This window comes from Pithys albifrons, chromosome 3 (genome assembly GCF_047495875.1).
Source record: "Pithys albifrons albifrons isolate INPA30051 chromosome 3, PitAlb_v1, whole genome shotgun sequence".
Taxonomy (NCBI): Eukaryota; Metazoa; Chordata; class Aves; order Passeriformes; family Thamnophilidae; genus Pithys; species Pithys albifrons.
In genome coordinates, this window is record NC_092460.1 from 76892058 (window position 1) to 76919848 (window position 27791).

At 39.5% G+C, this 27791-nt stretch overlaps 1 protein-coding gene across 5 annotated transcripts in view; it reads left to right on the forward strand.

The window, feature by feature from the left end:
* The window catches only part of MET (MET proto-oncogene, receptor tyrosine kinase), a 91615-nt gene extending 65845 nt beyond the window's left edge, over positions 1-25770 (forward strand). For 4 of the 5 annotated variants that reach the window (XM_071552449.1, XM_071552452.1, XM_071552450.1 and 1 more), the window contains 11 exons: positions 1563-1781; positions 7438-7584; positions 9546-9702; positions 10512-10652; positions 12934-13164; positions 15398-15478; positions 16103-16284; positions 17814-17923; positions 20334-20499; positions 21409-21545; positions 21690-25770. In XM_071552449.1, the coding sequence (XP_071408550.1) occupies positions 1563-1781; positions 7438-7584; positions 9546-9702; positions 10512-10652; positions 12934-13164; positions 15398-15478; positions 16103-16284; positions 17814-17923; positions 20334-20499; positions 21409-21545; positions 21690-21900 (1782 nt within the window). In that variant the 3' untranslated portion in view covers positions 21901-25770. The remainder of the gene's footprint in view (positions 1-1562; positions 1782-7437; positions 7585-9545; positions 9703-10511; positions 10653-12933; positions 13165-15397; positions 15479-16102; positions 16285-17813; positions 17924-20333; positions 20500-21408; positions 21546-21689) is intronic. The other variant, XR_011697504.1, reaches the window with a different exon arrangement.
* The last annotated feature ends 2021 nt before the right edge of the window (positions 25771-27791 follow it).

The following is a 27791-nucleotide window of genomic DNA, read 5'->3' on the forward strand; positions in this document are numbered from 1 at the left end:
AACAATAGATATTTTGGCCTTCTCTGGGTACACAGAGATGTTCAACAATGTTACTGATTTTCCAGGGAAGTCTCTTGTAGAACAAATTTAAGATTTACTAAGACTAGGACCTTAGCCCCATTCTTACTGTCAGCCCAACATTTATATTTTTAAAAAAATAAAAAGTCTAACTTGCTGCCAGGGCACAGTGTACAGGGAACTACTTACAGACAGTTTGTACAGTTGGAAAAGAAATACTTCTGTGTAACTGAAGCTACTTTGTTTGTGCCAGAAGTCCTTCAACCATGTCCGTGGTAGGCAGCATGAAAGGGAGGCACAGAGAAGGGAGTAAATGATACAATCACAAACAAGCCACTCTGCAGTTTGTATGATCCTGCCCAGCACCCACCGTGCCTCCCACTGATGCTTGTAGATGTGCTGTTGACATTATAAGCAAAGTAGTCCTGTAGAAACTTTTCACAATCAAGAGAGAGTTGAGTCCTCTAGAGCACTGTTAATCTAATTAAAGCTGTTGTCTGAAATGGATCAGATGAAGCCCACTCTAGATGAGCTTTTGCCCCTCTGCTGACTGTAAAGGCTGTTTAGACAAGTCCTATGTGAAGGAAGTGTGGGATAGAGGAAAGCACCCTGGCCAGACATTTCCCACGGGATCATATCCCCATGGCACAAAGCATCCTCTGGCCAGTCTTCTGAACATGAGGTGCACCAGCAGCTTTCCCTCAGAGAAGGCCCTCAACAAGGAATAGCAGCAGAGTGAGGGGCAAGTCTGTCTTCGTGCCCGTTGCCAGGCCACTGCTGCACTGCAGTTAGGAGCAAACACCTCATCCCTGCTGGTCCGAGATACAGTGCAAAGCATGTCCCACAGTCAGCGCTCTCAGCAGGCACTTCCATGACACTGTGAACCAAGTGCCATACATCTGGGGCCTTACATATACATTTTTAGAAAGATGATACACTTTGCTGAGTTTTTGTGGCCCAGAATCCACAGTGGCTTAGGCTCTAAAGCACTTCCTCAAAGAGTCCATAGTGCCTTTCTGGAAACATAGCGACTTAGCCACCCCATGGGTAAACAGCACTTTACTTCTGTTTTCTACTGTTTCAGTCAAATTTGTAGGCTTTTACCTTGTCCTCTGGTCCCTGACTATTGCTTTGGTAGTGAAAAAGAAAGAAAAATTCATGTAGTAGTCACTGTGATGTAGGCTGGGTGAGCTTTTCATTACATCAGGCTAGCCTTCTGATGGTCTTTGGCTTTGGAAACAGTTTTCCATTAATTATCTGCAAAATATTTGCTTTAAAAGTGCTGTGAACAATCAGGCCAGGAAGCTTGTTTACTTGAACATTTCCTCAACAAGAGTGCAAACACCATTGACATGAAGTTTTTATACTATTCTCCCAGCTCTACATAAATGCTGTGTTGCTCTGATCAGGATTTTGCCTTGGTTAAAGAACAAGGCCCTTGGTGTTTATTTTTTCAATGTATGTGTATTGTTAAAGAAAGTTACATTAATCCATGACTTCCTATGCACATACGTACTACAATTACCTCTTTTTTTTTCATATAGGCATGTAGCCACCGCTCTAACTCAGAGATAATCTGCTGTACGACACCTTCGCTGAAAGTTTTCAACCTCCAACCACCCTTTGTTACCAAAGTGTTCTTTATTTTTGATGGTGCCAGCTCCCTCTACTTTGATTTTGATTACGTAAATAATCCTGTATTTAAGCATTTTGAAAAGCCAGTGTTCATCTCAAGAGGCAACCAAAATGTTCTGGAAATTAAGGTAAGAAATGCTGAAATAAGTTTTTCAATTATTCACAAGTGCATATCAGCAAGTGCAGCATGGAACAGACATTTTGATGAAATAAAGAGAGCACTGTGTTTGGTACTGAACTCACCCGAGCCCCCACTTGTAACAACTTAAAAGATGCAGAGTTGAAAATAAAGATATGTATGCCAGGTTGCTGGCATCAGATGGAGCGGGAGAGGGGCTTTCCTTGTCCTTGTGGGAGGACTGTGCTGCATCAGCTTCAGATTGCAGTGAGCTGTGTCACCAGTTCAGGATTAAACATGGCCAGCAGCCCAGACCTTGAAGTATGTGGCCTGTGTGTGAGTCCCAGCGCTTACTGTCATATGGGTTTGTGGCCCTCCTTACAAAAGATGTGGCCTAGAAGCTTTGGCTCTCTTGAGCTGAGGGAAACTATGGCCTGTGCACAAAGTCACTCATGAGGATCAGTCACTGCTGTAGCCTAAATATTTATGGACCCGTGAAAAATGCAAAGTTGGTGCTGAATGCCTCTTCAAATGAAGAGCATTGAGAATAGCCTACATGGTACTGAGAAACATCTCTTAGGAATTTGGGGCCCTAACAGGCACAGGCCATTCTGTACTACAGTACTGCAGAGAAAGTTGTGAGTCTGATTTCCTGAAACCTAGTGCTTTTCTGAGTTAAAAGTATCAAATAGAAAAGGTATAAATATCAGTATTTCTAGGTTACAATGAATGCTTGTGAAAATGTATTGCTATGTACATGTAATTCATATAAATATCTAAAATATGCATTATGGAAGAGAATCAGTCTTAATGCTTGGGTCGTCTCTTTGTGTAGCTTTTGCACAGTTCTGTAAGTCAAAACTCTTTTCCCTTATCACAGTGAAGAAATCCTGATACCCTGAGGCCTTTGACTCCACGATGGTCCAGTGGGCCAGCTTCTGGGCTGCAAAACATCAGAAGGATTACTTCAGATGTCCTGTCAGCTGTGCTGAGTTCCAGTAAACTCTGAATATTAATCTGCCTCTGCAAAGTGTTTTGGGAAAATACCAAAGAATAATTGGTCTGGTTTTATTTTTTAATTTTTTTTTTCCAACTTGCAGCTCTTGGCCATGCAATCACTCTTCAATGCAGAGCAATTCTCATGTTCAGCTATGGAAAAACGCTAGAAAGAGTTCTGGTGTGCGGGTCAACGGAGATCTGGGAATACATAGCTGCTGCATGGCTCAGTGCCTCTATGCTATGACAGCAGTGTTTTCCAGCATTTTCCAGGTCATGCAGATCAACCAGTTGGAAAGAGGTTTGAGAAGAATCGTAGGATAGCATATACTGGAAGGAACCTCTGGAGGTCTTCATAGTCTAAGCCTGTTGCTCAAAACAAGGCTAAGTTAAAAATTAGGTCAGGTTGCCTATGGCCTTGTCTAGATGAGTTTTGAAAATCTCCAGGAATGGAGATTTTACAGCTTTAAAAAACCCAGCTTCACTAGCCTTGCATTGTGTATCCTATGCTTCAGCTCCCCTTCTAGCTCAGTGGTCCTCTGCTGTACTTGATCCAGTTTGTCAGTATCTCTCTTGTTCTGTTGAGTTCAAAACCTCACAGTTCTCCAGGTGTGGCCTCACAAATGCTGACCAGAGGAGAACAATCATCTTCAATCTACTAGTTTTGCTGCTGCTAAAATGTGTACTGAGCCTTCATCACTATGATGGCATACTGCTGCCTCATTTCACATTGTGATCCAGTATATTAGTAATTTTCCTAAATTTTTCATCTGAAAGCTCAAAGACAGTGCATTCTATCCCTTTGTCCAGGTTGGCAATAAAAATTTAAGTAGTATTGGTCCCAATATCAGCCATTGATGAATGCCACTTGTTAGATTTTCTAAGATCTGATCTATGTCCAATCAGTTTTTCACTAACCTTATAGACCATATATCCAGTCCGTACCATCCTAATTTTTTTTTTAATTGCTAGAAGAGATTGTGTTGCAAAACTTGCTAAAACCAAGGTCGTCTTGTCCAGTGCTCTCCTTTCATCTACAGAGCCAGTCATCTCTTCACAGAAGACTGGTTAGGCAAAATCCACTCTTGGGAAACCTGTGCTGGCTGTTCCTAATCATATCCTTGTCCTTCCTCTGACTGGAAGTGTTTCCATGAGGACTTACTCCATAATCTTCACAGAGACTGAGGGTTAAAAATTGGCTGGTTTTTTTACTCTCTTCTTCTTTTTTTGCTCTTGAACCTTGTATTGTCCCAGAAGGAAAAGTTTCTGGGTGCTGTTTTTTTGATGGGAAGAAGCCATTTGGATGAGAAAGTCTGGCTGAGGACTGTCTTAGTGACCAAAGTCACAATTTTGTAGTATTGACCTGTAGTCATGGCACCCAGCATAGCTATCTCCCTAAGCTTAATGTCCTGGTTATTTCCTGGCAACTAGCTGGAGAATAGCATTAGTGAAAACTGGTCTCCTAGAACAAAGCATGGACAAGCACCAATTTAGCATCTTCCTCTAAATAGAATTAGTTATAGTGGGGTGCTTCTATCAAAACAGTGAGGCAACTTTCATAAATTATAGTTAGGAGCCAAAAGATCATTACAAGCCATATTGGCAACACTTTTCCTTCACCCCATACCCACATTCAAAAATACACACAAGTTGACATGCCTCATGATCATATTTTGTGCAGTAATTAAGCAAGCTCAGCATGAAATTAAATGGCAGCTTGCTTCAGTGAACAGTCTGTTCTACCAAACCAAAGTTCTTTTATCTCTTTCTTAATTAGTTTCAGGGGGGTGGAGGGAGCTTTTATCACAAGTTTTTCAATCTGACTAATCTAGTGTGACATATTTGGCTTTCATCAAATGACAGTGGGTACCAATTGAAAGATTCTGTTTGGCTTCCCCTGATGACCACAAGATGTTTTTGTAAGAAAATGTTACACACAAGAAAACATCAGGTCTTCTATTTAAAACACAGGGCACTGTGTGTGGCACAAATGCCAATTCTTCTTGTCTTCAGTGCCAGCCTCTCAAGGTCCCACATCATCACTCTCTTCCTCTGCCAAGTACGTGGCTCTTTGAAGTCTCCTGGTGCCCACCATCCCTGAGTCACAGGGGTCATGACAGAGTGGCTTGAGATGCTTCTCTACTTCAACACCATGAAGACACCCCTTGAGAAGTGCTCCCATCTCCTGCCAACATGGGAAGCTGTTAGGGTGGGAGAAATTCTGGTGTTTCACTGCTGGGGACAGTGGAACACCTGAGTCTGCTGAAAAGGACAGAGTCCACTTCCTGCCTCCCACAGAAGCCTCTGACCCAGACCTGCAAGCTGGGCTGCTGACAGCCCCATGCATCCTAACTGTGAAAAAAAACCCAAACAAATAAGAAAAGAAACTGCATCTTTCTGCAGTCTGCCCAAGGCCTGTCCTGTTATGGGGTTTTCCTTATGCACTAAGCGGGGACTCCGCGTTATTCCAGAGAACGAATAGGCATGGACCACCAGTAACTAAATTGTATTTGTAAATATAAGTCTTCCACTAGAGAAATGCATAGCACAATTGTCATGTTACACAGCACATCTGAGATCTTGGCTGTCCTCTGGCACTTCTGTCTTAAAACTCTGAGTAGAACAAGATTTACTCTGTTCCTAAGCCAGTGCAATGCATTCTTTATGAGACAATCTTAAGAAACTCTTCTTCCTATTTACAGATCACTGTATTGTCAATCTTCTTCTATTGCATAGGAAATTATGTTACTCTCAATATGTGGTCCAAAAGAGAGCAATATGGAAACCATGGTACTTTTGAGCAAGCTGAAGAGGAACCTCTGCAGCTGGAGTAACTCATTTTTCCCAAGTCAGTCCATTCTCTCTGCTTAGGAACCTCAAAAATTATTCTTACACCAATCTCAAAATTTCCACACCTTAGTTTGTGGTTATTCTACAGTTTCTAGACTTTTACCCAAATTATTCCCAGCTCTCTAATGTTGTGAGGTGGTTGAGCTATCAGATTGGTTTGCAACAGCTACTCAGTTCAGTAATGAGGGCATTGCTCACCAAAAATGAGGCAATATACATTTTAAAAGAGGAAATATTTTCTCCCTAGGTCTCACAGGAGCCAGTTTCTTCCTTCTCTTAAAATCATAGGCAAATTCTGTTGTCTTGAGAACAGCAAAACCACTCCTGAGTTTTGAAACTCCTAATATATTGAACTATCATAGTGAATATATTTGAAACTATAATATATTAATGGTAACATAAAGGTAATAGTAGCACATAAAAGCTACCATCATCTTTAGAACTGGCTAAGGACCACCTTAGGAGACATCAGTATGATTTCTTTTCCATTTGGGTCAGTATCAGTTTTTGTGGAGAAAAAAATTCTAAGCTTTGGTCTAGAAGAAGAGGCCGCTCAAACACACTCTCCAGTATAATATATTTATCCTGAAAATGGAAAACTTAAAATCAAGTCTTTTGAGGTACATCATTGAAAGATTTGAACATGAATAACTCACACTCTGCAGCAAGGCTCCATATTACTAAGCCATAAGCAGTCAATCACATGCTTCATGGCCCATTGAATATTTACTTAACATCAAACCAAATGGTTCCAATTAGACAGAAGATAGAGTGCAAAATGGACTTCTGTGGACAGCAATTAAAAAGCATTTACCTGGGGTGGGGCTTTGCCAGTCAAAACAGGACATTTAGCTGGCTCTCCTATATATATATTACAATTTCCCCCGTGCTGAGTCTCATTCTGCAGTAGATCTAAAACATATGCCAAAGCAAGATTTTTTTGCCTCTCAGAATGGGATTCTTGTTTCCTTTCCAATATACAAGACCTCATAGCCATGGCAGCTGTGATACCTTCCTCTTTTTCACAGAGAACTCCTAGATCCAGCTCGTATAAATAGCCTGTATTAGTCTCACACTCCCTTCTCCCCTTCTAATCCCGCTTAATATGCCTCTTCTTTCATCTTAAGCTGGGCTGTACATGGGGTAAGGCAGCATCTTAAATGCTGATTGCACTCCTGAGCACCAAAGATCCTAAACTTTGCCTTTGGATGCAACTATCATAATACCTGAAGTGATAATTTTTCATCCAAGTCTGGGATGTGAAAGCAAGTTTCCTGAGTAGGGAGTGCACTTTTCATGCTCTCATCTTTACCAGTGTTTCTTCCTTTTTGTTCTGTAGAATATGATTATAACAGATCCATGTATTATTATAATTAATTACTTCTTTTTGAAAACTTCACTTCTGCTACCATAACCACTTGCAAAACAAAATGTTTGAGATGCCTTTAGCTTGTGGATAATACAATGCCAGTTTTGTGTAAACAACACTATTACATCCTTTCTTGCAGAAATTATGGAAAAATCTGAACGGGACCAACAGGATTTATCCCTCAGACATTTACATTTTTAGCAGTTGTATGGGCTGTATGAGTATTAGTGACAGCAGAATTTGTCTGTGAACTTTACCATCCCACTCTGACCTGTCTGTCAAAGTCCCATTTACATGAAAAAACCTTATACATGAGTATTGATGGGACACTGTAAATTTGCATTAGTCTTTTATTTCACACTTGTTTTTCCAGTAAAAGCATTTTCCAAGCTTGTAACTCCTTAACTTTTATGAGATGGTTATGTAATATGAAATTGATTTTTTTTCCAAGGGAAACTATATTGATTCAGAAGCTGTTAAAGGAGAGGTGCTAAAGGTTGGAAATAAAAGCTGCGAAAACCTTCTCCTGCAGTCAGAATCAATTCTGTGCACAGTTCCCAGTGATCTCCTGAAATCCAACAGCGAGCTAAATATAGAGGTGAGGCAACTACATCACACATGAGAAATTAATGCCATTTTTATTATCATTCACAGTGTCACTAGTGAAGCAATAAACTTTTAATTTAAGCTTAAGCCTGTGGTTACAAAAATATCTCTATCCCTGTTTGTTTGGGATGGAAATTCAAATAATATGAACTATTTTAAAATAAATATTACCATCATTATTGTTATTACCTGTTTGTATAGAGACTTTCTGGAGGCTTAGGCTCAAAGTAGGTCCTGAACTAAGCACAGAAATAAAATTATAGTTACTAATCCAAACACAAGAGGAAACATATGGGGAATAATGGGAAACTATAATGAAGTAGGTTTAGTTTGGAATTCACAAGCCCTTTTTTCAACAAAAAAATTCTGCTGCAGTCAAGAGGGCCACATTCTTCCTGAAATTTTTTTTTGGTCTGCTTTGTATAATTTTATTTCAATTCTTTATGTAAGAAGGAAACACTTTTGGACAAATTTTTGAGCTGACCATTTTGCTAAAGGTAATCATACAGTGTGCTACTGCAAATTTACATCATAGACATACTGGTTCATAGAATAAGACACAAATTTTTCAGTGTCTTTGTATTTTTTAAATATATAAAAAGGAAAACCACAGGGGAATAGGAATAACTTTGAGCTATGAAAATGGACTCTGATTCTCTGAGAACACTGGAGACTGCCAGTCATGTAAGTCTGATTAGGATCAAAGTCTAGGTAAATTCTTTGGAACAGGGATCATCTGTTTTTTCTATGTCATTATGGCATTCATCTCAACAGGATACTGGGCTGTTAATGATAGTCCCAGGTGCTACTACAAACTAAGTAAATATTAATTTGATTTATTAATACAGTAAATATTAATTTATTTCAGTAATAATTTATTTTTTAAAGTAAGTATTAAATTTCTTGAATACATCAGACAAACTGTAAAATTAGATGCAGGTCTTCTTCTGGTGTATGTTTCCTAGAATTATAAATGCCTATTTTCATACAGTACTTGTGCACAGGTTGCATTCAGTTTGTATTTCATATTTTCAGATATGCATCCGGGGCTGACACTACAGTTAATCAGTTCTACTATGTGATATTTCCTTAAACTCTAAGACAGATATCCATGGTGTGTTTCATGCATAGAAAAGAACAAAACATAAAGGGGTTAAATAAGGTTTCGGCTTGTTTACTGGCAAGGAGACTCAGAAATTGCAGTCTGCCCAGCGAAGAAGAAAATTTGCTCTTTTGACGGGCAAATCCATCATTACAGTACCCAGAGGAATGAATTCCACAGGAGGAAGAGAAAAGATGGCCAAATGCATTCCAACTGACTGAGCTAGTGCTGTGTGACCTAAAACAGTTTTTCACTGTTAGCTGCTTGGTGTTTGTTTGGTTGTTGATTTTTGGGGTTGGTTTTTTTAATTTTTGTTTTGTTTTGTTGCTTTAAACTGTCAACAAGTAGAAGCTGGCAAGGGACAGGCTCACATGACCTTGGGAACTAAAATGCAGGCACACTCTCAATAAGAGAGTGAGTTTGATGTTACAGCATATTTATGCCAGGAGGACACATATTAAAGACGGTTGGGCTATTTTTTTGAATGTACATCTCAGCCCATGTATCCACAGGCCCATACATTCCCATGCACCATTTGAATAAAAGTATGAATTTCACATTTTGAATTAACATCTATTAACAGTGGGACAGTTATCCAGAGTGTGTGTGAGTGCATGCTGTGTAGGTGGTGTACCAAATACATAGTTGTGTCACTACCAGAGCTCTTGAAAGTGAGCAATGAGACAGAAACACGTAGATCTACTTTCATGTACATTCCCAGTGTCCTACCTGAGTACAGCATCATAAAATCAAGATTTAGTACATATGAGACATATCAGCTCATACTTTAGTACTAATAATCTAGTTCTTGTCATTTGAAATCACACTATTTTCTTTCTTTGTTATTTCAGTGGAAGCAAGAAGTTTTATCAACAGTTATTGGAAAAGTGCTAATCCGGCAAGATCAGAATTTCACGGGACTAATTGCTGGAGTACTTTCAACATCAGTTTTAATTTTTATCTTTTTAATGTTTTTCCTCTGGAGAAGGAAGAAGAAACAAATTAAAGGTCCATCATAGTCAATCCCATCAAATAATTCCATTATTATATCATAGATTTTAAAAACTGACATGATTTTATGCATTGCTTAACTGCCATGCAATGCCCCATTTTAACCCATCAGCAGAGGTTTCACAACCAAGTCCCAGTGTTTAGTTGCACTTCAGTGCTTGGCTCTTGCCTGAGATGGGTGAAGGGCCACATTACGCCTTAAGCAAAAGGATTTTGAAGGAAGTCTGAGCTATTAGGAAAACTTAGTAACTTCTCTTCCCCAATCAGCTTTGGAAGAGTGGACAAGTAAATGATTTGCATGGACTCACAAGTACTTCAGCTTTATCCAGCTGCCTTGTAGTCCTCCAGACTGTGTCTGAATTGTACAAGACACAGACTTCTGCAATGTCTTGGTCTCTTGTTCACCCAAACTGGGAACTTGGTCAGGCTCTGACTCCTCCTTGGCCCCTGTGTCTGGGTTTCCTTCCAGTGGGAACTGCTGCACTATGCAGGGTGGGAGGAGGAGGGGAGCTAATATATAACCTAGTCTTGTTCTGATGCAGTATCACAGTCAGACCATGAAGCTGGCCCTACAGGATTCAGAGCTGTCTTGGATCTTCCAGTGTGGCCAATAGTGTGTCAAGTTGCAGCAAATCTTGCACTGTACAAATAGCTCAAGTTCAGGTCCTGCATATGTCTGCCATAGCAACAACCCTGACCCTCTTTCCAGAAGAGCAGAACATATAGATTTGAATAAATAGCTAAATGAATATTGGCATACTGAAAACATGAGGCTTTGCTAATATTTCTTTCTTCTGTCCCTTCAGATCTCGGAAGCGACCTAGTGCGTTATGATGGCAGAGTACACACTCCTCACCTGGACAGGCTGGTGAGCGCAAGGAGTGTAAGTCCAACAACAGAAATGGTTTCAAGCGAATCTGTAGACTACAGATCAACTTTTCTAGAAGGTACACTTCTATTAGGAATCTGTATGGATGATATTTTATAGATCTTAATTTTCATATGTCTTCGGGTGATAGCTATTTTGATCAGTATCTTAATTTCAGTTTTTCATCTAGTTTGTCTGTGTCTGCATTTTTGGGACTCATGCTCACAGGCTTGCTATTTTAACTGAAATTCTCAGGTGCTTCCCAAGAATAAGGTGCAAAGGATTTTTATTTTTATGCAGGCTGGAGGAATGTATAAAATGCTATTAGTGAAAATTCTCTAAGTATGCTCCACTATTTATTAGGAGCAAGTGGACATATGATTTTGTGTTATCATGAGGTCCATCACACTATAACATCAAGTGTGTGTAGGTTTAGTATGTCTCAGTGACTTTAAGCAGTCACTGTAAAGCAGTTCTGTTGGCCCAACATGGGACATAGAGTTTTGTAACCTGATATTCTTTTGTCTGTTAATGCCCCTCTTGTAAAAGAGGACATGGTAAAATGCAGAAATATTGGTCTTAAAAATTAAACTAAAGGGGTATGAAGACTGTTACAAATTGAGTAGAGGTCCATGTGTGCCATGATGCCAGTCTTAGGGAAGAATAATCCTATGGTGAACACATTTTTGTACTGTACAACACCATTTTAAAGTGGGTGTTTTTTTAGAAGAGAGTGTGTTACATTTATCATACCATATTAGGCTGAACACCTCCTTTAAGACATGTGGATACCATCTTCTGTGATGACCATTACTGAGCCTTTAACTATTAGGAGTTACCACATTATGGTATGCAGGATATCACAGATATGTGTCAGTCTTGGTATAGACAGTCTTGCATTATTTCAGGTGCTGCCATGTACAAATCAATAGAAATCGCTCCAAGTGCTTGTTCCACCTCTGTAATCCCCAGTCGCAGAGCTGTTTCAGAGACAGACCTATTCCCAGCTTCCCTTATCATTCTTTAATTGCTGCCACCAGCTCCTACAGGAAGTTTCTTGACTGAAAAATTCCCAAAGGAAAAGGAAAGCCTGTGCCACTGGTTAGAAGGGCAAGTGGTACGCAAGACAAAACTGTCCAAAAATCCTTGGTGTAAGGTAAAGCCACAGTGGTCCTGGGGCCACTTTGCAGTGGCAGAGCACAGCGAGGAGCGAAGGAGATGTGTTCACTTAGTGTCTCTCTAGCAATGTTTATGTCAATTCCTATCAAAGAATAAAACAACAGAAACATTAGAAAACGTGGATTCACATGTAGCAGCTGCAAAAATTGTTTTGCAGCCATGTCTAGATTATTTTACTGTAATTATTAAATAGATATTTGCCCTTAGTGGCAAATAAACTCATTTGTAAATATAAGAGATAGTATTTTTGCTTCTAGATAGAAGAGCGTTGTTTTTCTCAGCAACTGGAGTGATAACAACACTGTAAGAAACTGTCCCAAGTTTTGTAAAGACATATATAAAGCATGTCTGTACAATTTCTGTTGTTAAATTTATTCACTTTTTTTGTGTCTTTGACCCTGGACTAAATTCAGCTCATTGACTCCACTGGAATCATTATAGACTGCAATTGGCATAAATTAAACTTAGTTCTTTCATTCAGTCACAAAAAATGCTAGAAAAAAATCTTTTCAACAAAACCAATTTGAAATATCTGAACATTATACTGTTGATAAAAAAATTCTCAAATAAATACTCCTGGCTTTACTGAAATATTTTAATTTTTTCTATATCAGATGCCTCATGTTATTTTCATGAGTAGCACCAACTGTATTATCTTCAGCAGTTACAGGATATGAATCACCTTTAGGCATTTCCCTGGTTGAATATTTACCATTGGATAAATATAGCTAGTCACCACCAGTCTGGAAACCTTCATGAAATGTAAAGTTCCCTACCAAGTGACAATAATAAAAGGTTTCATGTTTTAATTGTTCACTATCTCCTCTTTCCATATTACTGTCATTTTTCCATTTTATTCTTGTTACTCCCATTACTAGAAATGCTATAACCTCTGCTTGGCAAGAAGTGACAAATATTCATTCCATCACCTCAGAAAAGTGGAAGTTTTGACATTTACTTTCATAAAAGTAGAGCTGTGAAAAGCCTAATTTTCTAGTGACATGGTTTTCCTGGGGTTTGGCAGATTACCAATGCATATTTTCATTTTCCCTTTGTGACCAAAACTTCCACAAAGCCAAGCCACTTCTAAACTGATAAAAGCAAACTTTCCTTACCAATGCAATAAAACTCATTTTTCAAGAAGTTTGGAAGGCTTATAACAATTTCTGTTCATCTTGCAGATCAGTTTCCAAGCATGTCTCAGAATGGATCATGCAGACCTGCCCAGTATCCTCACTCTGACCTCTCCCCGATTCTGTCTAGCGGAGACTCAGATTTAGCCAGTCCACTTCTCCAAACTAATGTCCACATTGACATCAGTGCCTTAAACCCTGACCTGGTCAAAGAAGTGCAGCATGTAGTTATTGGTGCTGACAGCCTGATTGTGCACTTCAGCGAAGTAATAGGAAGAGGTGGGTACTACAACTCTTACCTTGCAAACTGCTCTGCTTTTTCCACACTCATTCATTACAAACCATTCTGAATAAGGTGTCTACACAGAGGTTTTTCAAGCTTTTTACCTCTTATAGCTCTGCATCCCTTGCACTGAATCAAAGGGGGAACCAATTTCAAGTCAAATGAAGGACTGTGCATTTTATCACATGGAGAAGATGTCATCAGGAGGGAGTCTGCCAATTAATGGGGGTCCTTTGAACTCAGGGGCTTGCTGGTTCCCCCTCAGCTGTCTCACCCTCCCCCTTTTCCAGACTACAGAAAAACTCAGCAGGGGATTCTGATCCGTGAGGCTGTGGTGCAGGAGTGAATCTGCCCCAGGATATTGTACAAAGCCTAAGGCATGAATCTAAATGGCAGAGGATGCTGAGGCAGGGACACAGACAGCCTTAAACTTGGGGCCTATGATCTGTCAGGATTGCTATATGACACAGAAAACTCCTGCAGACACTAGTATATTCAGTAAAAGTCCCTACGGGCCAGGTGAAATTGCCACACCCCTTTCCCTCCACAAGTTTCCCTCCAGCTCTGAGGAATTTGCTGTTTGTTTCCTCCCAGCAAAGGCTCTCCATTCCCCCTCATTCCTCTCTCATGCCAGCTGCAGGAATATGTAGGTCTTGATTCACTCCCCCTTTGTTTTGTCCCTGATATATCAAGTTCCCTGTTTTTCTAAATTGCTCTCATCATTCTTATTCCTCTACATCTCCATACGCAAGTTCCCTTCACCTTTCATAGCCCAAGCCAGTATTTCTTTTAGGGACATTTATTTTACTCTGTACAATTGAGTACCTATTAGTAACCAAAGTACAAACTGTATTTTCAGTACTTCTGTAGATCATGCATGACAGATCTCATGTTGACTATGAGAATACTGATAAAAAATTGGCTATAAAGTATGTTCCTAATCCCTCTTCTGCAGGAAAAGAGCCACAAATCAGTCAGTTAGTGTGTTTTCCTTCCATGTATTACACTTCATCATCCCCAAAGCAAGGGTGGGCCTTTTTCTTTTCTTTCTTGTTTTGGAAAACGCCAAGTAATTTCCCATTTTTTAAATGTTGAAAAATATCAGGAATGACGCTGATATAATTAACCATTTTAAATTTTCTTCTCCATAACTAGAAATGGGCCAAACCCAAAAATATTTTAGACACACCCAATCCAAGCTTTGGGATTTGTGCCCAGGCTCCGAGCAATCTGTGGTCTGATGGGATTTTAGTTGTTTTTGTAAAACAAAATTTGTATTAATTTTACCTCAAGCCAAAAGCAAAGCCAACTGAGCTCTGACAAGCGCTTATGACTGGAACAGGGTAGAATTAATTAGATAGTCTTGTTCTCTGTAGAACTCACACTTAAAAAGAAAAACTATTTTGCTTTCTAACTGCAAATATTAGTATTTTAAAAGTGTCCAGTAAACAGTACATCTGTGAAAGAAAGCCACAATTACATGTACATAATTTGATTTGGATAAATTTATGTATGAACCCAGAGCTCAAACTTCATTGTTTCCCAAACAGGTCAGCCTGACTTCTAGTAGGTTTCTGTAGACTACCCCATTTGCTTCACAGGAAAGCACAGGATTCCATGGGATTTCTGCGTGTTGGGCAGCTCATTTCACTGCTTATACCATGAAAAAGAAGGCAAATTTTGCTCATCATCCTTTAGTGACATTTTATGTTTGGAGCTAGGCCACAGAAGAGACGACATCCTTTCCACTGAAGGTGCATCAAGTTTGTACAGTCCTGTGGACCAGTGAATCTGGATGGGCTTGCAGATCACTGGGAACCACCAATCCAGTGGTCATGTCAGCTCCTAACTGCTCTCCATCCCTTCCAGGTGCCCTCCTTTGACACCTGTCTCACAGGAGATTATTGTGGGAATGGGCTGACATGGGGTTTGTGCGCATAGTCTTTACAAGAACATGAAACATGAACATTTGTGGCACCAGGCTTGTCATCATTTATACTCTCCATTTAGGTCAAAAAATACTAATTCTGTTGCAAATTGAATTTTCATTTTATATAATGGTGATTTTATGTAATGATTTTATGTGTTAGAAAATATACTTTACAAGTGTTGAGAATTAGACAGAAATAGAGTGTGATCACTTTCTTAAAGCATAATTGCTACCCAGTAGAAAATACCAGAAGGCTAATTTTACTTCTTAAATATAATATTGCTCATTTTTTTACACAGGACATTTTGGGTGTGTGTACCATGGGACATTGCTGGATAACGACAGCAGGAAAATTCATTGTGCTGTGAAGTCACTGAATAGTGAGTTACATGTTTAAGAATGACACATTACTATTAATTCCAAAGATAGCTGGGGTGAACTGTTAAATTACAGTGAAGTATACTTTCATAAACACAGATTCTTAGTTGCAGCTAAATCAGATTTATCTCTGGAGCAAGTCCAATTACTTCAGATTAACATGAGGCATTGGTATATATTTTTACACCAAATGAAATGTCCATATATTTCCTCTACAAAGAAAAGAACACTGGAAAATGAGGGGAAAGGCAGTGTCCTTTTTTTATTCTACTGTGTAATGAAGATTTGGGGTTGGAAGTTAAATTGCTAAAGAGTGGGCAGAGCTGCTGCAAGAACAGGAAGAGGCTATAACAACATTTATTAAGGGCTTTACTCAAGTGTTGTTACTCAATTTTAAATAATTCATAACAAAAAAAAAAGGAGAAACGGAATTAATATCACCAACAGTCCGTATTTGGTCATTGTAGGAAAACCAATGCACATAACCTGGTTGCAATGTGGGATGTGAGGAGCATGTTTGTAGTCTCTCATTATCACTTTGTTGTGCAATAACAAGCTGTACAGAAATGAACTATAGTTCTTTTCCATTTCTTTTAATTAACTCATTTTATTACTGGGTTTCTCAGGGATTACAGATCTGGAAGAAGTAGCTCAGTTTCTGAAAGAAGGAATAATCATGAAAGATTTCACTCATCCCAATGTTCTGTCACTCCTGGGAATCTGTTTACCCAATGAAGGATCCCCATTAGTTGTTCTTCCATACATGAAACATGGAGATCTTCGAAACTTCATTAGGAATGAGACTCATGTAAGTACACAGTGAGGTCTACCAAGCGGTAGTGCAAGTCCAGCCACACCCTGCTCCAATATCACAGGTTATAAGCTCTCATAATTACATTACGTCAGTAACTTGCTGCTGTTACTGCACCTTAACTTTTAGCACTTGCTTAGGCTGGCATTGAGCCCAGCTAACAGCATTGCCACTCCTTCCCTTCCCCCTCAAGAATGTTCTCTAGAATGTTTCCCAGAAATTATCAGCAATAAGTATTTCTCATTTCTCATCCATAAGCCTCTTTATAAACAAACGTACTTATGAGATCCAAGTCAAGGGGCTCAATCATCTGATGGTTTAAACTGGCATATCTTCATTGACTTCAACACAGCTGTGCCAGTCATCACCATCTGCTCTTCCAACTTCTAGATAAAGGATCTCCATGTCCAAATTGTGTCACAGTCCCTTTATTGTCAATATTTTTATTTTGTATCTAAAGAAAGAAAGACAGGAATTGTTATACAAATTATAAGTACTCTCTTACCAGAGATCTTCCCTATTTCCACTGGAAAGCTGCAGGGTCCTCAAATGTGCTTCATTTCTTTCTGACAAGTATGAGACCACAGGTCATGCCTCAGGTAGTGTAAGCCCACTTTATACTGTAGTATTTCACCTACTTTACAGTGCTAGGACAACATATAGTGATTTCTGAGCCAATAGGATTTTGCCTTGCTCTACAACAACCAACCATAGCCAGTACAATTAAAAGATGCATTTTCATGAATCTTTGGAGGAATTAAGCTTTTTGAGGTAAGGACCTCTTCCCTTTTGAGTTTCTTTCATTCTACGAAGACCATGGCCCTTGTCTGTGAACAGTGCCATGGTCCTTCCAGAAATAAACAGAATAATGACCACAGTTGACAAGATTGTTGCACAGAAGAAAATTATAAGGAGCAATGCCAATGACACAAAAATCTGTGGGAACCTTACTATTACATAAAAAGTTCTACATTTGGATAAAATATTTAAAGGTTTATGTTTATACATTTTGCTATTTAACATTTTCAGTATTGTCTCACCGTGTAGATCAGCAGAAAGAGTTAACAATCATTGTGGAAAATTTTCCTCTGCTAACTTGTAAGGTCTCATTTGCCTTATTTTGTACCAAATAGGATTATCTCCTTTCTTGATCATCTCTAGCTGATGAGCTCCAAGTTCACAGTTCATGCCTTCTATTGAGTTCCATACTATTACTCTTAAAATGTGAACTTTGTGTATCAACTGTGATGCTGAGGTTCCACTTCCCAGCCCAGGTTACACTGCTTATGCTGCAAACTCCACTCTTCTGGAGGCTGTCAGCATTTTTTTGTTTTCTTATAGAGTGTTTTCTCACTGAAGGTAAGAACTTGACCTAAACTTAAACCAGTTTCACCACAAGCACCAACCTGTCTTGATCATTCTGGTGGCAGGATAGGTGGTGTGTGAAACCTGAAGAGTCACAGCAAAAAGCAGTCTTCTCCTCAAGCTTATGCAATTATTGTATCACAAATGTTTGTATTTTACAGAATCCAACAGTAAAAGATTTAATTGGATTTGGCCTTCAGGTCGCAAAAGGAATGAAATACCTTGCAAGCAAAAAGTTTGTCCATAGAGATTTGGCAGCAAGAAACTGTATGTAAGTACAAACATCTTCCAGGCATGTTATCGCTCTCTTCTGTGTACAACAGTGAGATGAGATAAATTAAAGGTTCCAGGACACTGCATTTTTTTTTAGTCAAAATAAGGTGTTTTTTTCATTGCTCCATAATTATACTGTTGTTCGTCTTGCATACTGATGAGCTACTCATCTTGCTAAGAGCTCATTTCTTACACATAAGCTTTTTTTGAGCGTGAGAAATAAGAAAGCTGAGGTGAAAGTGCAGCCTCTCAAAATCATTGGTTAGAGAGTTTAAAAGGCATCTCCTAAGGGAAGTTAAACTGCTGTTGCCTCAACTTGCTGTGCTTCCACCCAGCCTTTTCAGGAGCAGCCTGTCTCTGCTGCCACGCCTAACAGGAGGGAGAGGAACACAGAGGAACTTTGTGAGAAAAACAGGAACACAAAGAAACACCACAGAGACCTCTTGACAGTCTTTCATTACATGAGTATGAGCTTACTTTAGCTCAACTATGCACACAAATTAACATTCAAAGAATCTTACTTGTGTCTGGGTAGCCAGACAGTTCAGTTCACACAAAGACTGACTGATACAGGAGCTGCCGATATGATTATGCTGATTTATCACCGATGTTGTGAATTAATGAGGTACAGGATTAAACATTAGATTTTATTTTTAGAACATCAAAAACTGGAACTCTGACTGCAAAAAGTTTATTAACCTGTGGCATCAGATTTTTTATTCTTTTTTCAAAGTGTGCACACTTGTGTAGCTGAACAGCCTTTGAAAAAGACCATTTTCTTACAAGTGCTATTTTTTAAGGGAGGAAAAAAGCCACAAGCAGCATAATTTTCAGGTTTCTTAAGAAGAAATTATTTGGATTACTGGACAAAATCCTAGTTCTTCTAATCAAAGTCCAAGTACTGGCAACAGGACATTCCCTCTGGCCTGTCTCTCTTTCTTGGGTGAGGAGGAAACACCTATCAGGATGTCTCACATGACCAGTAAATGGCTGCTTTTGTACTTCTGTGTGGCTTGCCACTTCAGAGCCAAGCTGCTGACGCAAGAGAAGACCCACTTTCCCCAGTGGCCACGTGTAATCCAACACTCAGAAGCACAGCCCCTGCAACAGTGGTGATGTCTATCAGAAAGGAAGCCAGGATGCAAATGTAGTCTCTGGGGACTCAGATCTATTCCACTATCCTGGAACAAGTACAGGAACCTACTATGGCATAAACTGTCTCCTGCTGACCCACTAAACTTCCCTCCTAATCCCTTCACTGGATTTAGTTAAAACATCAGTAAACTCAGCAGATGGTTGTGTCCCATTCAGAGGGACTTCAACAGACCAGAGTTGTCCAGACAGAAACCTCATAAATTCAAGACAGGGGAATGCCACGTGTAGACACTTAGAGAGAGGAGATCATTCAATACAGAGAAGTTTCAGAAGGATCTTTTTCATATGTATAAATAGCTGATATGGTAGACTAAAGAAGATGTAAGTGGTGCTGAGGGACAGGCCAAAAGGCAGCAGGCACAAATCAAAGTAGAGAAAATGGCATTTAAACACAGGAAGAAATGCCCAGAGTGGTTGTGGAGTCTTTATCCTTGCAGGTACTCTAAACCCAACTGGTGTCATGGTCCTGAGCAACCTGCAGTAGCTGACCCTGCTTTGAGCAGGGGAGGTCATGGTAAACTAGATGATCTTCACAGATCCCTTCCAACCTCACCCATTCTGAGATTGTGTGATTCTGTAAAGAAGCCCAAAAGCAAGTGTTTGCACATGTAGTGAAGGATAGCCTTAAGCATGCCAATACCCATGCTCTATGTGGTTTTTGTCAATGATAGTATTTACCAGAAGAAGAAAAGCTTGGGATGTCTTCTGGTAGGTCTGAGCTGTAACCTTAGCAGAACTTTTGTTGTGTCATCATTTTCTCCCTGTGTGGACACCAAACACATCCTTAGTTACAGGACTACAGTATTGTATAGAGGCAGTCACTGAGATAATGATGGATCCCTCCTTATCAAAACTGAGAGTAAATAGGAAAGGTGATGCCTTGACTTGAAAATAAAAATGAGCTGTTTCTAAGGATACAGAAGAAGAAACAGCTGTGATAAAAATTATACAGCACTCAAACAGGATGTATAGGCTATTAGCAAAAATCGTTTTATACACAGCAATTGTTTTACAATAACTGCAATTCAAATTGTATTATCAAAACAGTATCAGTAATTTCCTGAGTTCATTCACTGTGTTAAATGGGTGTCAAATATACTTTCCAGGACTTTTTATTTCACTGTTACAGTGGTTAATAGATGTAATAATAAAGTACTGCCTTTCAAAGTCAATGAAAGTCACTCATTATAATCCTTCACCACTGTAAATCTTGCCTGCTCAGTTGCAAATAATACCCTTTTTCATTTCTCTAGGTTGGATGAAAAATTCACTGTCAAGGTTGCTGATTTTGGTCTTGCTAGAGATGTCTATGATAAAGAATACTACAGTGTGCACAATAAAACAGGAGCTAAACTGCCAGTGAAATGGATGGCTTTAGAAAGCTTACAAACTCAGAAGTTCACAACAAAGTCAGATGTGGTAATGTACAAACATATTTGTATCACCTATTTGTTTCTTTTATATTGCCTGAGGCATCTTTCTAGTATTTAATGAATGTACTAACTCCAAATCAAAATTTGTATTTGAATCTAACTTTAGTTCATGCAAGAATAAAAGATTGCTTGTACCTCCAGAAAGTGTATTTATCCCAAAGCAGCAGGTTGTTGACCTGATTATCTCTTACTGCTCAGGAAAGAATTGGTTTAACCCTGTTCCAAGGGAAACTAAGGACATTCCAAGGAGCCAAGTTGGAACTGAACCCTGCTATAGGAGGGGCTCTGGAAAGCTTGACAAAACAGGTTAACTTTGAGACTCGTAACATTTAATAGTTCTCAAAAATACTTTATTAGCTTTATAAATACTTACTGACTGCCTCCAGCAGTCTCAAGTATTACCTGGCCATTTATGAAGAAAAAATTGTTAAGATGAAGTCATTAATTGGCTGGATCACTTCGTATTTTAGCTCTCCTTTCAATACAGATTCAGATTAGTCTATGATACATAGAGTTTTCACCACGTATATTGTCTTCAGTATGTATTTACACAGTTAGCCAGATCATCAGCTCATGTAAACTGGCAGAGGTGCATTAACCTCAAAAGAGGTCTGCCGATTTATACCAGCAAAATAACGGGCCTATAGGCTTTTCTTTTCTTTCATTTACTTGGTTGAGATTCTCTTGCTCTTGTTTAAGTGGCTCCTCAAGTCCCTGCAGCATTTACTAGCCCACTTAAAAGGAAGATGAATGCAGTAAAATAACTTTTCAAAGGACAAATCCATGCATTTGAATGCTTAAATCTGTCAAACCAGATTTAAAAATTTCCAGATTGAAACTGGAATGTAAAGCCATCCAACCCTATAACTTAATATTTATTTCTTTGTTTTCTTAGTGGTCCTTTGGTGTGTTGTTATGGGAACTTATGACACGAGGGGCACCACCTTATCCTGATGTAAATTCTTTTGATATAACTGTTTACTTATTACAAGGAAGAAGGCTGCTACAGCCTGAATACTGCCCTGATCCACTGTAAGTAAATAGTTTGTAAAGCCTTCTGCAAATGCTGCTGATTCTGATATTATAGTAATTGAGACTGTGGGAGGAAAGAGAGGGTTGGGGTTTTGCCTTTTTGTATGATTTCTTAATTGAACACTTATTTTATTTGAATGGCAGGTATGAAGTCATGCTGAAGTGCTGGCATCCAAAACCTGAGATGCGTCCAGCATTTTCTGAACTTGTTTCAAATATATCAACAATCTTCTCCACTTTTATTGGGGAACACTATGTTCATGTCAATGCTACTTATGTCAACGTGAAGTGCATTGCTCCTTATCCTTCTCTTTTATCATCACAAGACAACACAGACATGGATGTTGACACATGACGGGAATGTCTGAAATAGAGGAAAATCCATTCTTAGTTGTATGAACAAAAAGCAAAACATTTGTCCACTAGTTTTTACTGCCTTTTCTTTGTGAGAACACTGTTGCACATGTTTATGTTGTTGCCCAAGTTGCACTAGTACAAGGACACAATATCATATTGTTTAAGGGTATGGGATTCTATAAACCATCACAGTAATTTCCAACTATTTGGACAACTGCATCAACTTACAAATGGAAATGTGGTGTGCTACCATCCAGAGCTAATTCTCACACACTGTCATTACTGTGTGCTCAGACCCAAGAACAAAGATTCGCCATTAATGCCATGAAGGAGAAAGTAGAATAGCAATCAGTATAGCTGGAAGAACTATTATTGTGCATGTATTTTAGGATAACGAACAGTGCAGAAATGGTTTTCACACACAAGGCTAAACAATGAGTTACAAGAGTTTAAAATGTATTTTCATCCCACACGGTCGAAACTTTGGATTTTTGCACTACATCAACAAGGTTTCTAAGAACTTAAGCAGCCAAAAGAGCCAGCGTCATGGTAAGTGTCTTAAGAGAAATCAAAATCCAGAAATGGTGTGCAGTAAAATAAGTATAGAGGAGAAATATGATTGTATTGCGAGCAGGTGAGGTGGGCCAAGGCAAAACTAGAACTGAACCTGGCAAGGGATGCAAAGAATAACAGGAAGAGCTTCTACAGGTATGTTAATCAGAAACGGAAGATCAAAGGAGGTTTTCCCCTCTGATAAACAACACTGGCGAACAGGTAACAACGGATGAGAAGGCTGAGGTACTTTTTTTTTTTTGCTCAGTCTTCAATGGCAGCCTCAATTCCCATACCTCTCGAGTGGATGGACAACAGAATGAAGACAGGGAGAGCAAAGCCCCTCCCACTGTAAGCGAAGGTCAGGCTCATAACCACCTGGGGATCTATCAAGTCTGTGGGACCTGATGACATGCACTGCAGAGTCCTGAAGGAATTGACTGGTGCAGTTGCTAGGTCACTCTCCATGACATTTGAAAAGTCATGGCAGTCAGGTTAAGTTCCAGGTGACTGGGAAAAGGGAAACACTGTACCCATTTTTAAAAAGGGTAGAAAGGACAACCCTGGGAACTACTGACTGGCCAGCCTCCCCTCTGTGCCTGAGAAGATCATAGAAGAGATTCTCCCAAAAGTATGCTAAAGCACATGAAGGACAGGGAGGTGATTTGAGACAGCCGGCATGGTTTCATCAAGGGAAAGTCCTCTGACCAGCCTAGTGGCCTTCTATGATGGAGTGACTACATCGACGGACAAGGGCTACAGATGTCATTTATCTGAAATTCTGGAAAGCCTTTGAGACAGTCCCCCACAACATCCTTCTCTCCAAAGTGGCGAGTGATGTATTATATGGATAGACTGTTAGATGGATAAGAAATTGGTTGGACAGTCAAACCCAGAGGGGAGTGATCAATCACTCAGGGTCCTGATGGACATCAGTGATAAGTGGTGTCCCTCAGGGGTCTGTATTGGGACCAGAGTGTTATTTAATATCTTCACTAATGATACAGATAAAGGGACCTGCAAATTTGCAGATGACATTAAGCTGACTGGTGCAGTTGACACACCTGATGTCATCCAAAGGGACCTGGACAAGCTCAAGAAGTGGGCTTGTGGTAATGTCATGAAATTTAACAAGACCAAGTGCAAGGTGCTGCACATGGCTCAGGGAAACCCCTTGTATCAGTACAGGCTGGGGGATGAACAGATGGAGAGCAGTCCTGCCAAGATGGACTTGGAGTGGATGAGAGGGTGGACATGATAGGCAGTGTGTGCTCATAGCCCAGAAAGCCAATTGTATCCTGGGCTGCATCAAAGGCAGCATGGCCAGCAGATCAGGAAGGGGATTCTGCCCCTTTGTTCTGTCTGGTGAGACCCCACCTGGAGTGCTGCATCCGGCTCTGGAGTCCTCAGCACGGCAAGGACCTCCAGCTGTTGGGAGTTGGTCCAGAGGAGGCCACCAAGATGATTAGAGGGATGAAGCACCTCTCCTGTAAGGAAAGACTGGAAGAATTGGTTTGTTCAGCCTGGAAAAGAGAAGGGTAACCTAACTGTGGCCTTCCAGTACCTGAAGGGAACTTACAGGAAGGATGGGGCAAGACTATTTACAAGGGCATGTAGTGACAGGACAAGGGAGACTGGGTTTAAACTGAGAGTAGGTTTAGATTAGAAATTAGGGAAAAACTGTTTACTGTGAGGGTGGTGAGGCACTGGAACAGGTTGTCCAGGGAAGTTGTGAATGCTCCATCCCTGGAGGCGTTCAAGGCCAGGTTGAACGGGGCTCTGAGGAACCTGGTCTAGTTGAAGGTGTCCCTGCCCACAGCAGGGGTGTTGGAGCTAGATGACCTTCAAGGTCCCCTTCCAACCCAAAGCATTTTATGATTTTATGTCAGTCTTACCAGTCCTCTGGTGTAGTCAGACGGTACATAAAACAGAGGAAAAATCATCTGTGTTAAAGCATTCCTAGTGTCAACATTATTCCAACATTCAACTGTTTTTTTCAGTCAAACAGCCTGTATAGATAGATCTCTTCCTGAAAAAATGCAAAGCCTCCATTTCTTTTAATAAAGAATTAATCACTCTGAGAATAAACCTTGAAAGCTGCTGTCAGTCACTTGGCAAGCAGATGAAGCTCTGCCACCTACCCTTGGGTGGAGCTGCTGCCACTGGTGAGTAGAGAACAGAGGTGTTGCAGGCAGTCCTGAGCTAAAAAGACACTGCCATAGCAGGCATATTGAGAACTTCTTTGTGCTAGCCCTGAAAAGCAGAGAGGACCAATCAAAACAAATGGCTTTTGGCCCCCTTTACCCTCATTTTGAATCACACAACCCAGTGAATTATGATACCTACTTTTAATAGTAAATTTTGACCAGAGAAACAATTTTGAAAAGAGATAGTAAATTAAACTTTCATTCATTAGGGAAGAGTACTATAACTTTAGGGCAACCATCACATGTCATTTCTGTTCCTGTGGAATTCTGTGCATACTACTGTATAGCTTGTTTAGAATAAGATAGAACTGGGTTTGTTGGTGTAAACACATAAAGTATTCTATTTTTATATTAAAAAAAGTTTATTTTTAATGACATTTACAAAGTTTGGTTAGGCCACAAAATACTGCACTGTGAACATTTCAGAAAATGTATGTCAATGTATATGATTCATAAATTCTAGCAACCTTAAGAAAATAACTGTGTAAATAATGAAAAGAACTGACTGTAAACACAGTCCAGCCTAAGGACAATTTCTCCATTGCTGCATGCCAACCATTTTAAGACCTTCAAGGAGAGGTAGTGCAGATAAAGAACAGATATAAGAGAGATACATTGTTCTTGGGAGATGGTGTTATAACTGAAAGATTTATAATGAGGGCAGAGTGTGTAGGCAAACTATAAGCAGATAATATTGTATTGTGTTTCATCACCACTTTCATTTCAGAAATGAACTTTCATGTCTGCTGAGAGAGAGACTAATTGTAGATTGCTCAAGGACAGAAGGCTTTGCTGCAGGCAAAAAAAAATCATCTCTGTGGTTGTTAAAACAGCTAAGGAAGTTTATGACACGCAGATTTGGAGAAGTTACTCCAAACTTGTATGTACATGCTTGAGGAACGCTGCAATGTGAAACAGAGGACATTTTTACTATTTATGAACTTTTGCTGAATAAAGTTAATGTTGTGTCTGGGACACCTGTAAAAATACGTGATTCTGGTAAAGATTTGATGTTCGTAAGTTCATATATCTGCAAAGAGCTGAATGGTACTTATGTTTATAGTTGTTGTTACGAACTAATAAATGTTATTAAAATGAATTATTGTAATACTTCATGCGCTGAGTGCCATAATTACTGTTCATGTTGACTGTTAAGCTGACACGTCTGTATGCTTTTTCTGACTCACATGGGAAGAGCAACCTGTGGAACTGTGGGAGAGAGGGGAAACAACTCAGAAACATAAAAATACACATTACACCAATAAATCAAACACACAGTTCATGAGCCTCCAACCCATTAACAGGTGGGAGGTGAAAGGTGCAGAGGATTTGTCATCAACAAGTATGGCACAGTCTGTTTGAACAGGAAGCCTAACCACAGGCTGCACCCATGCAGAGTCTTAAAATTCTTGATGCACTTAAGAGTTGGTGTGACAATTGAAGCTTGGAATTTAGGTATCATAAGGAGTACCTGCGTGGCCCCACAAGTATGCCAGCGCTTGTATTTAGCACTGAAGTCCCTAATCAGCTGTGATCCACAAGAACTTTCAGGTACCTGGACCTGTGTCCCTCATGGTCATCCATCATATGTTTCAGCTCTGTGACACCTGAAGAAAGAAGACATTGCAGTCCCCAGGGGCCTTGGTTCTTCTGGGGCAAGAGGAGTGAGCCCCAGCCTTCTCCCATGCGTTTTCTCTCACATTAGGTGGCTCCTGCTGAATTCACAAGTTCACTTTTGTGAAGAGTATTTTAAGGGACTACCCCACAAACACTGCAACACACACTGTCCTGTGCCACTGTTAAGTCAGAAGATACTACAAGCTCATTTCTTCAGTGTCTTGCCTCAGGGGAACGTTTTGTACTTAACTCACTCAGAAATACTTTAATGTGCAATGTCTCAGCTGATTACAAACAGCATTTATATGCACCTATCATTTCAAAATATCATGCAATCCCAACATCAAAACACATTTTCTCCAGACACATTTACTTCCTAACGAAAAATGTATATGCTCAGTTTCGATACAAAGTATATTTCAGGGAGAGATTTGGACTAGATGACATCCAGAGGTCCCTTCTGACTCTAACTATTCTGTGATTCTTTGCAAAAAGGCATTGAGAATAGCAGTTAAGGATGAAAACATTCTGCTGTGTCACAAGCCTAATCCATTTTTTATTATAATTGTTTACATCTAATTTATTTTCCAGTACATTTTCAAGATTTTCCTGTAAAGTCAATAAAAAATCTCCAAGGTTTTACCACAGTCCGCTATTAATACCAGAGTCTTCATTCTAAACCAGCATAACACAGTCAAATGACAGCCTGAACTTAAATACCAGATTTGTAACACATTCCTCTGATTACTTCTCATGATTTTTCAGGGATGGTATATATTGCATTTTTGAAAGGGTCAACAGAATCACAAGCTTCCTATGCTCAATTTCTTATCCTAGTAATTTTGTTTGTATCAGGTACACACTACAGCAGATCTGCAGCTGACTTACATTGGCAGCCTTCCCCCCACAGGAATATTAACAGTGGATATGGCCTGTGGTCAAAACATTGCATAACAGATACCCTACACAAAAGCCAAGAGATTAAAAAAATAGGGAAGAATATCCTCACCCCACAGAAATGTTCTTATTGATTTCACACCAACTGTTTTCAGTGCACTATTAAACACTAAGAGTAATTTGCTTATATTAAGGAAGATTTTTATTACATCCAACAATATTAAAAGTTTTCAAAATCAAGGGAAATTATACACTACCACTGGATTGCTAAGGCTTTGCATATTGTGACTTTTCTCTCTTTCATGTTAAATTCAGTCATGAAGAAGAGACCTAAGTGCTTTCTATAAATAAGTGATGAGGTTGCAATTTGGGTTACAGTGGCAGAAGCAGTACAGGTGAGCAACTGCAAAAGGACCTCAAAATAATTTTAATCCTAAGCATGAAACTCTTCCTTCACAAATTTTCATTTCTGGGATTCAGAGATAACACTATCACAGGAAAAGGTCATAGCCGATAAATGAGACAGAAATCCTAATAGGGTTTTTACTCACTAAGCAAAACATCTATCCTGAAAATTCCAATTTCCATTATTTTTAACAAACAGGTCATGAACCGA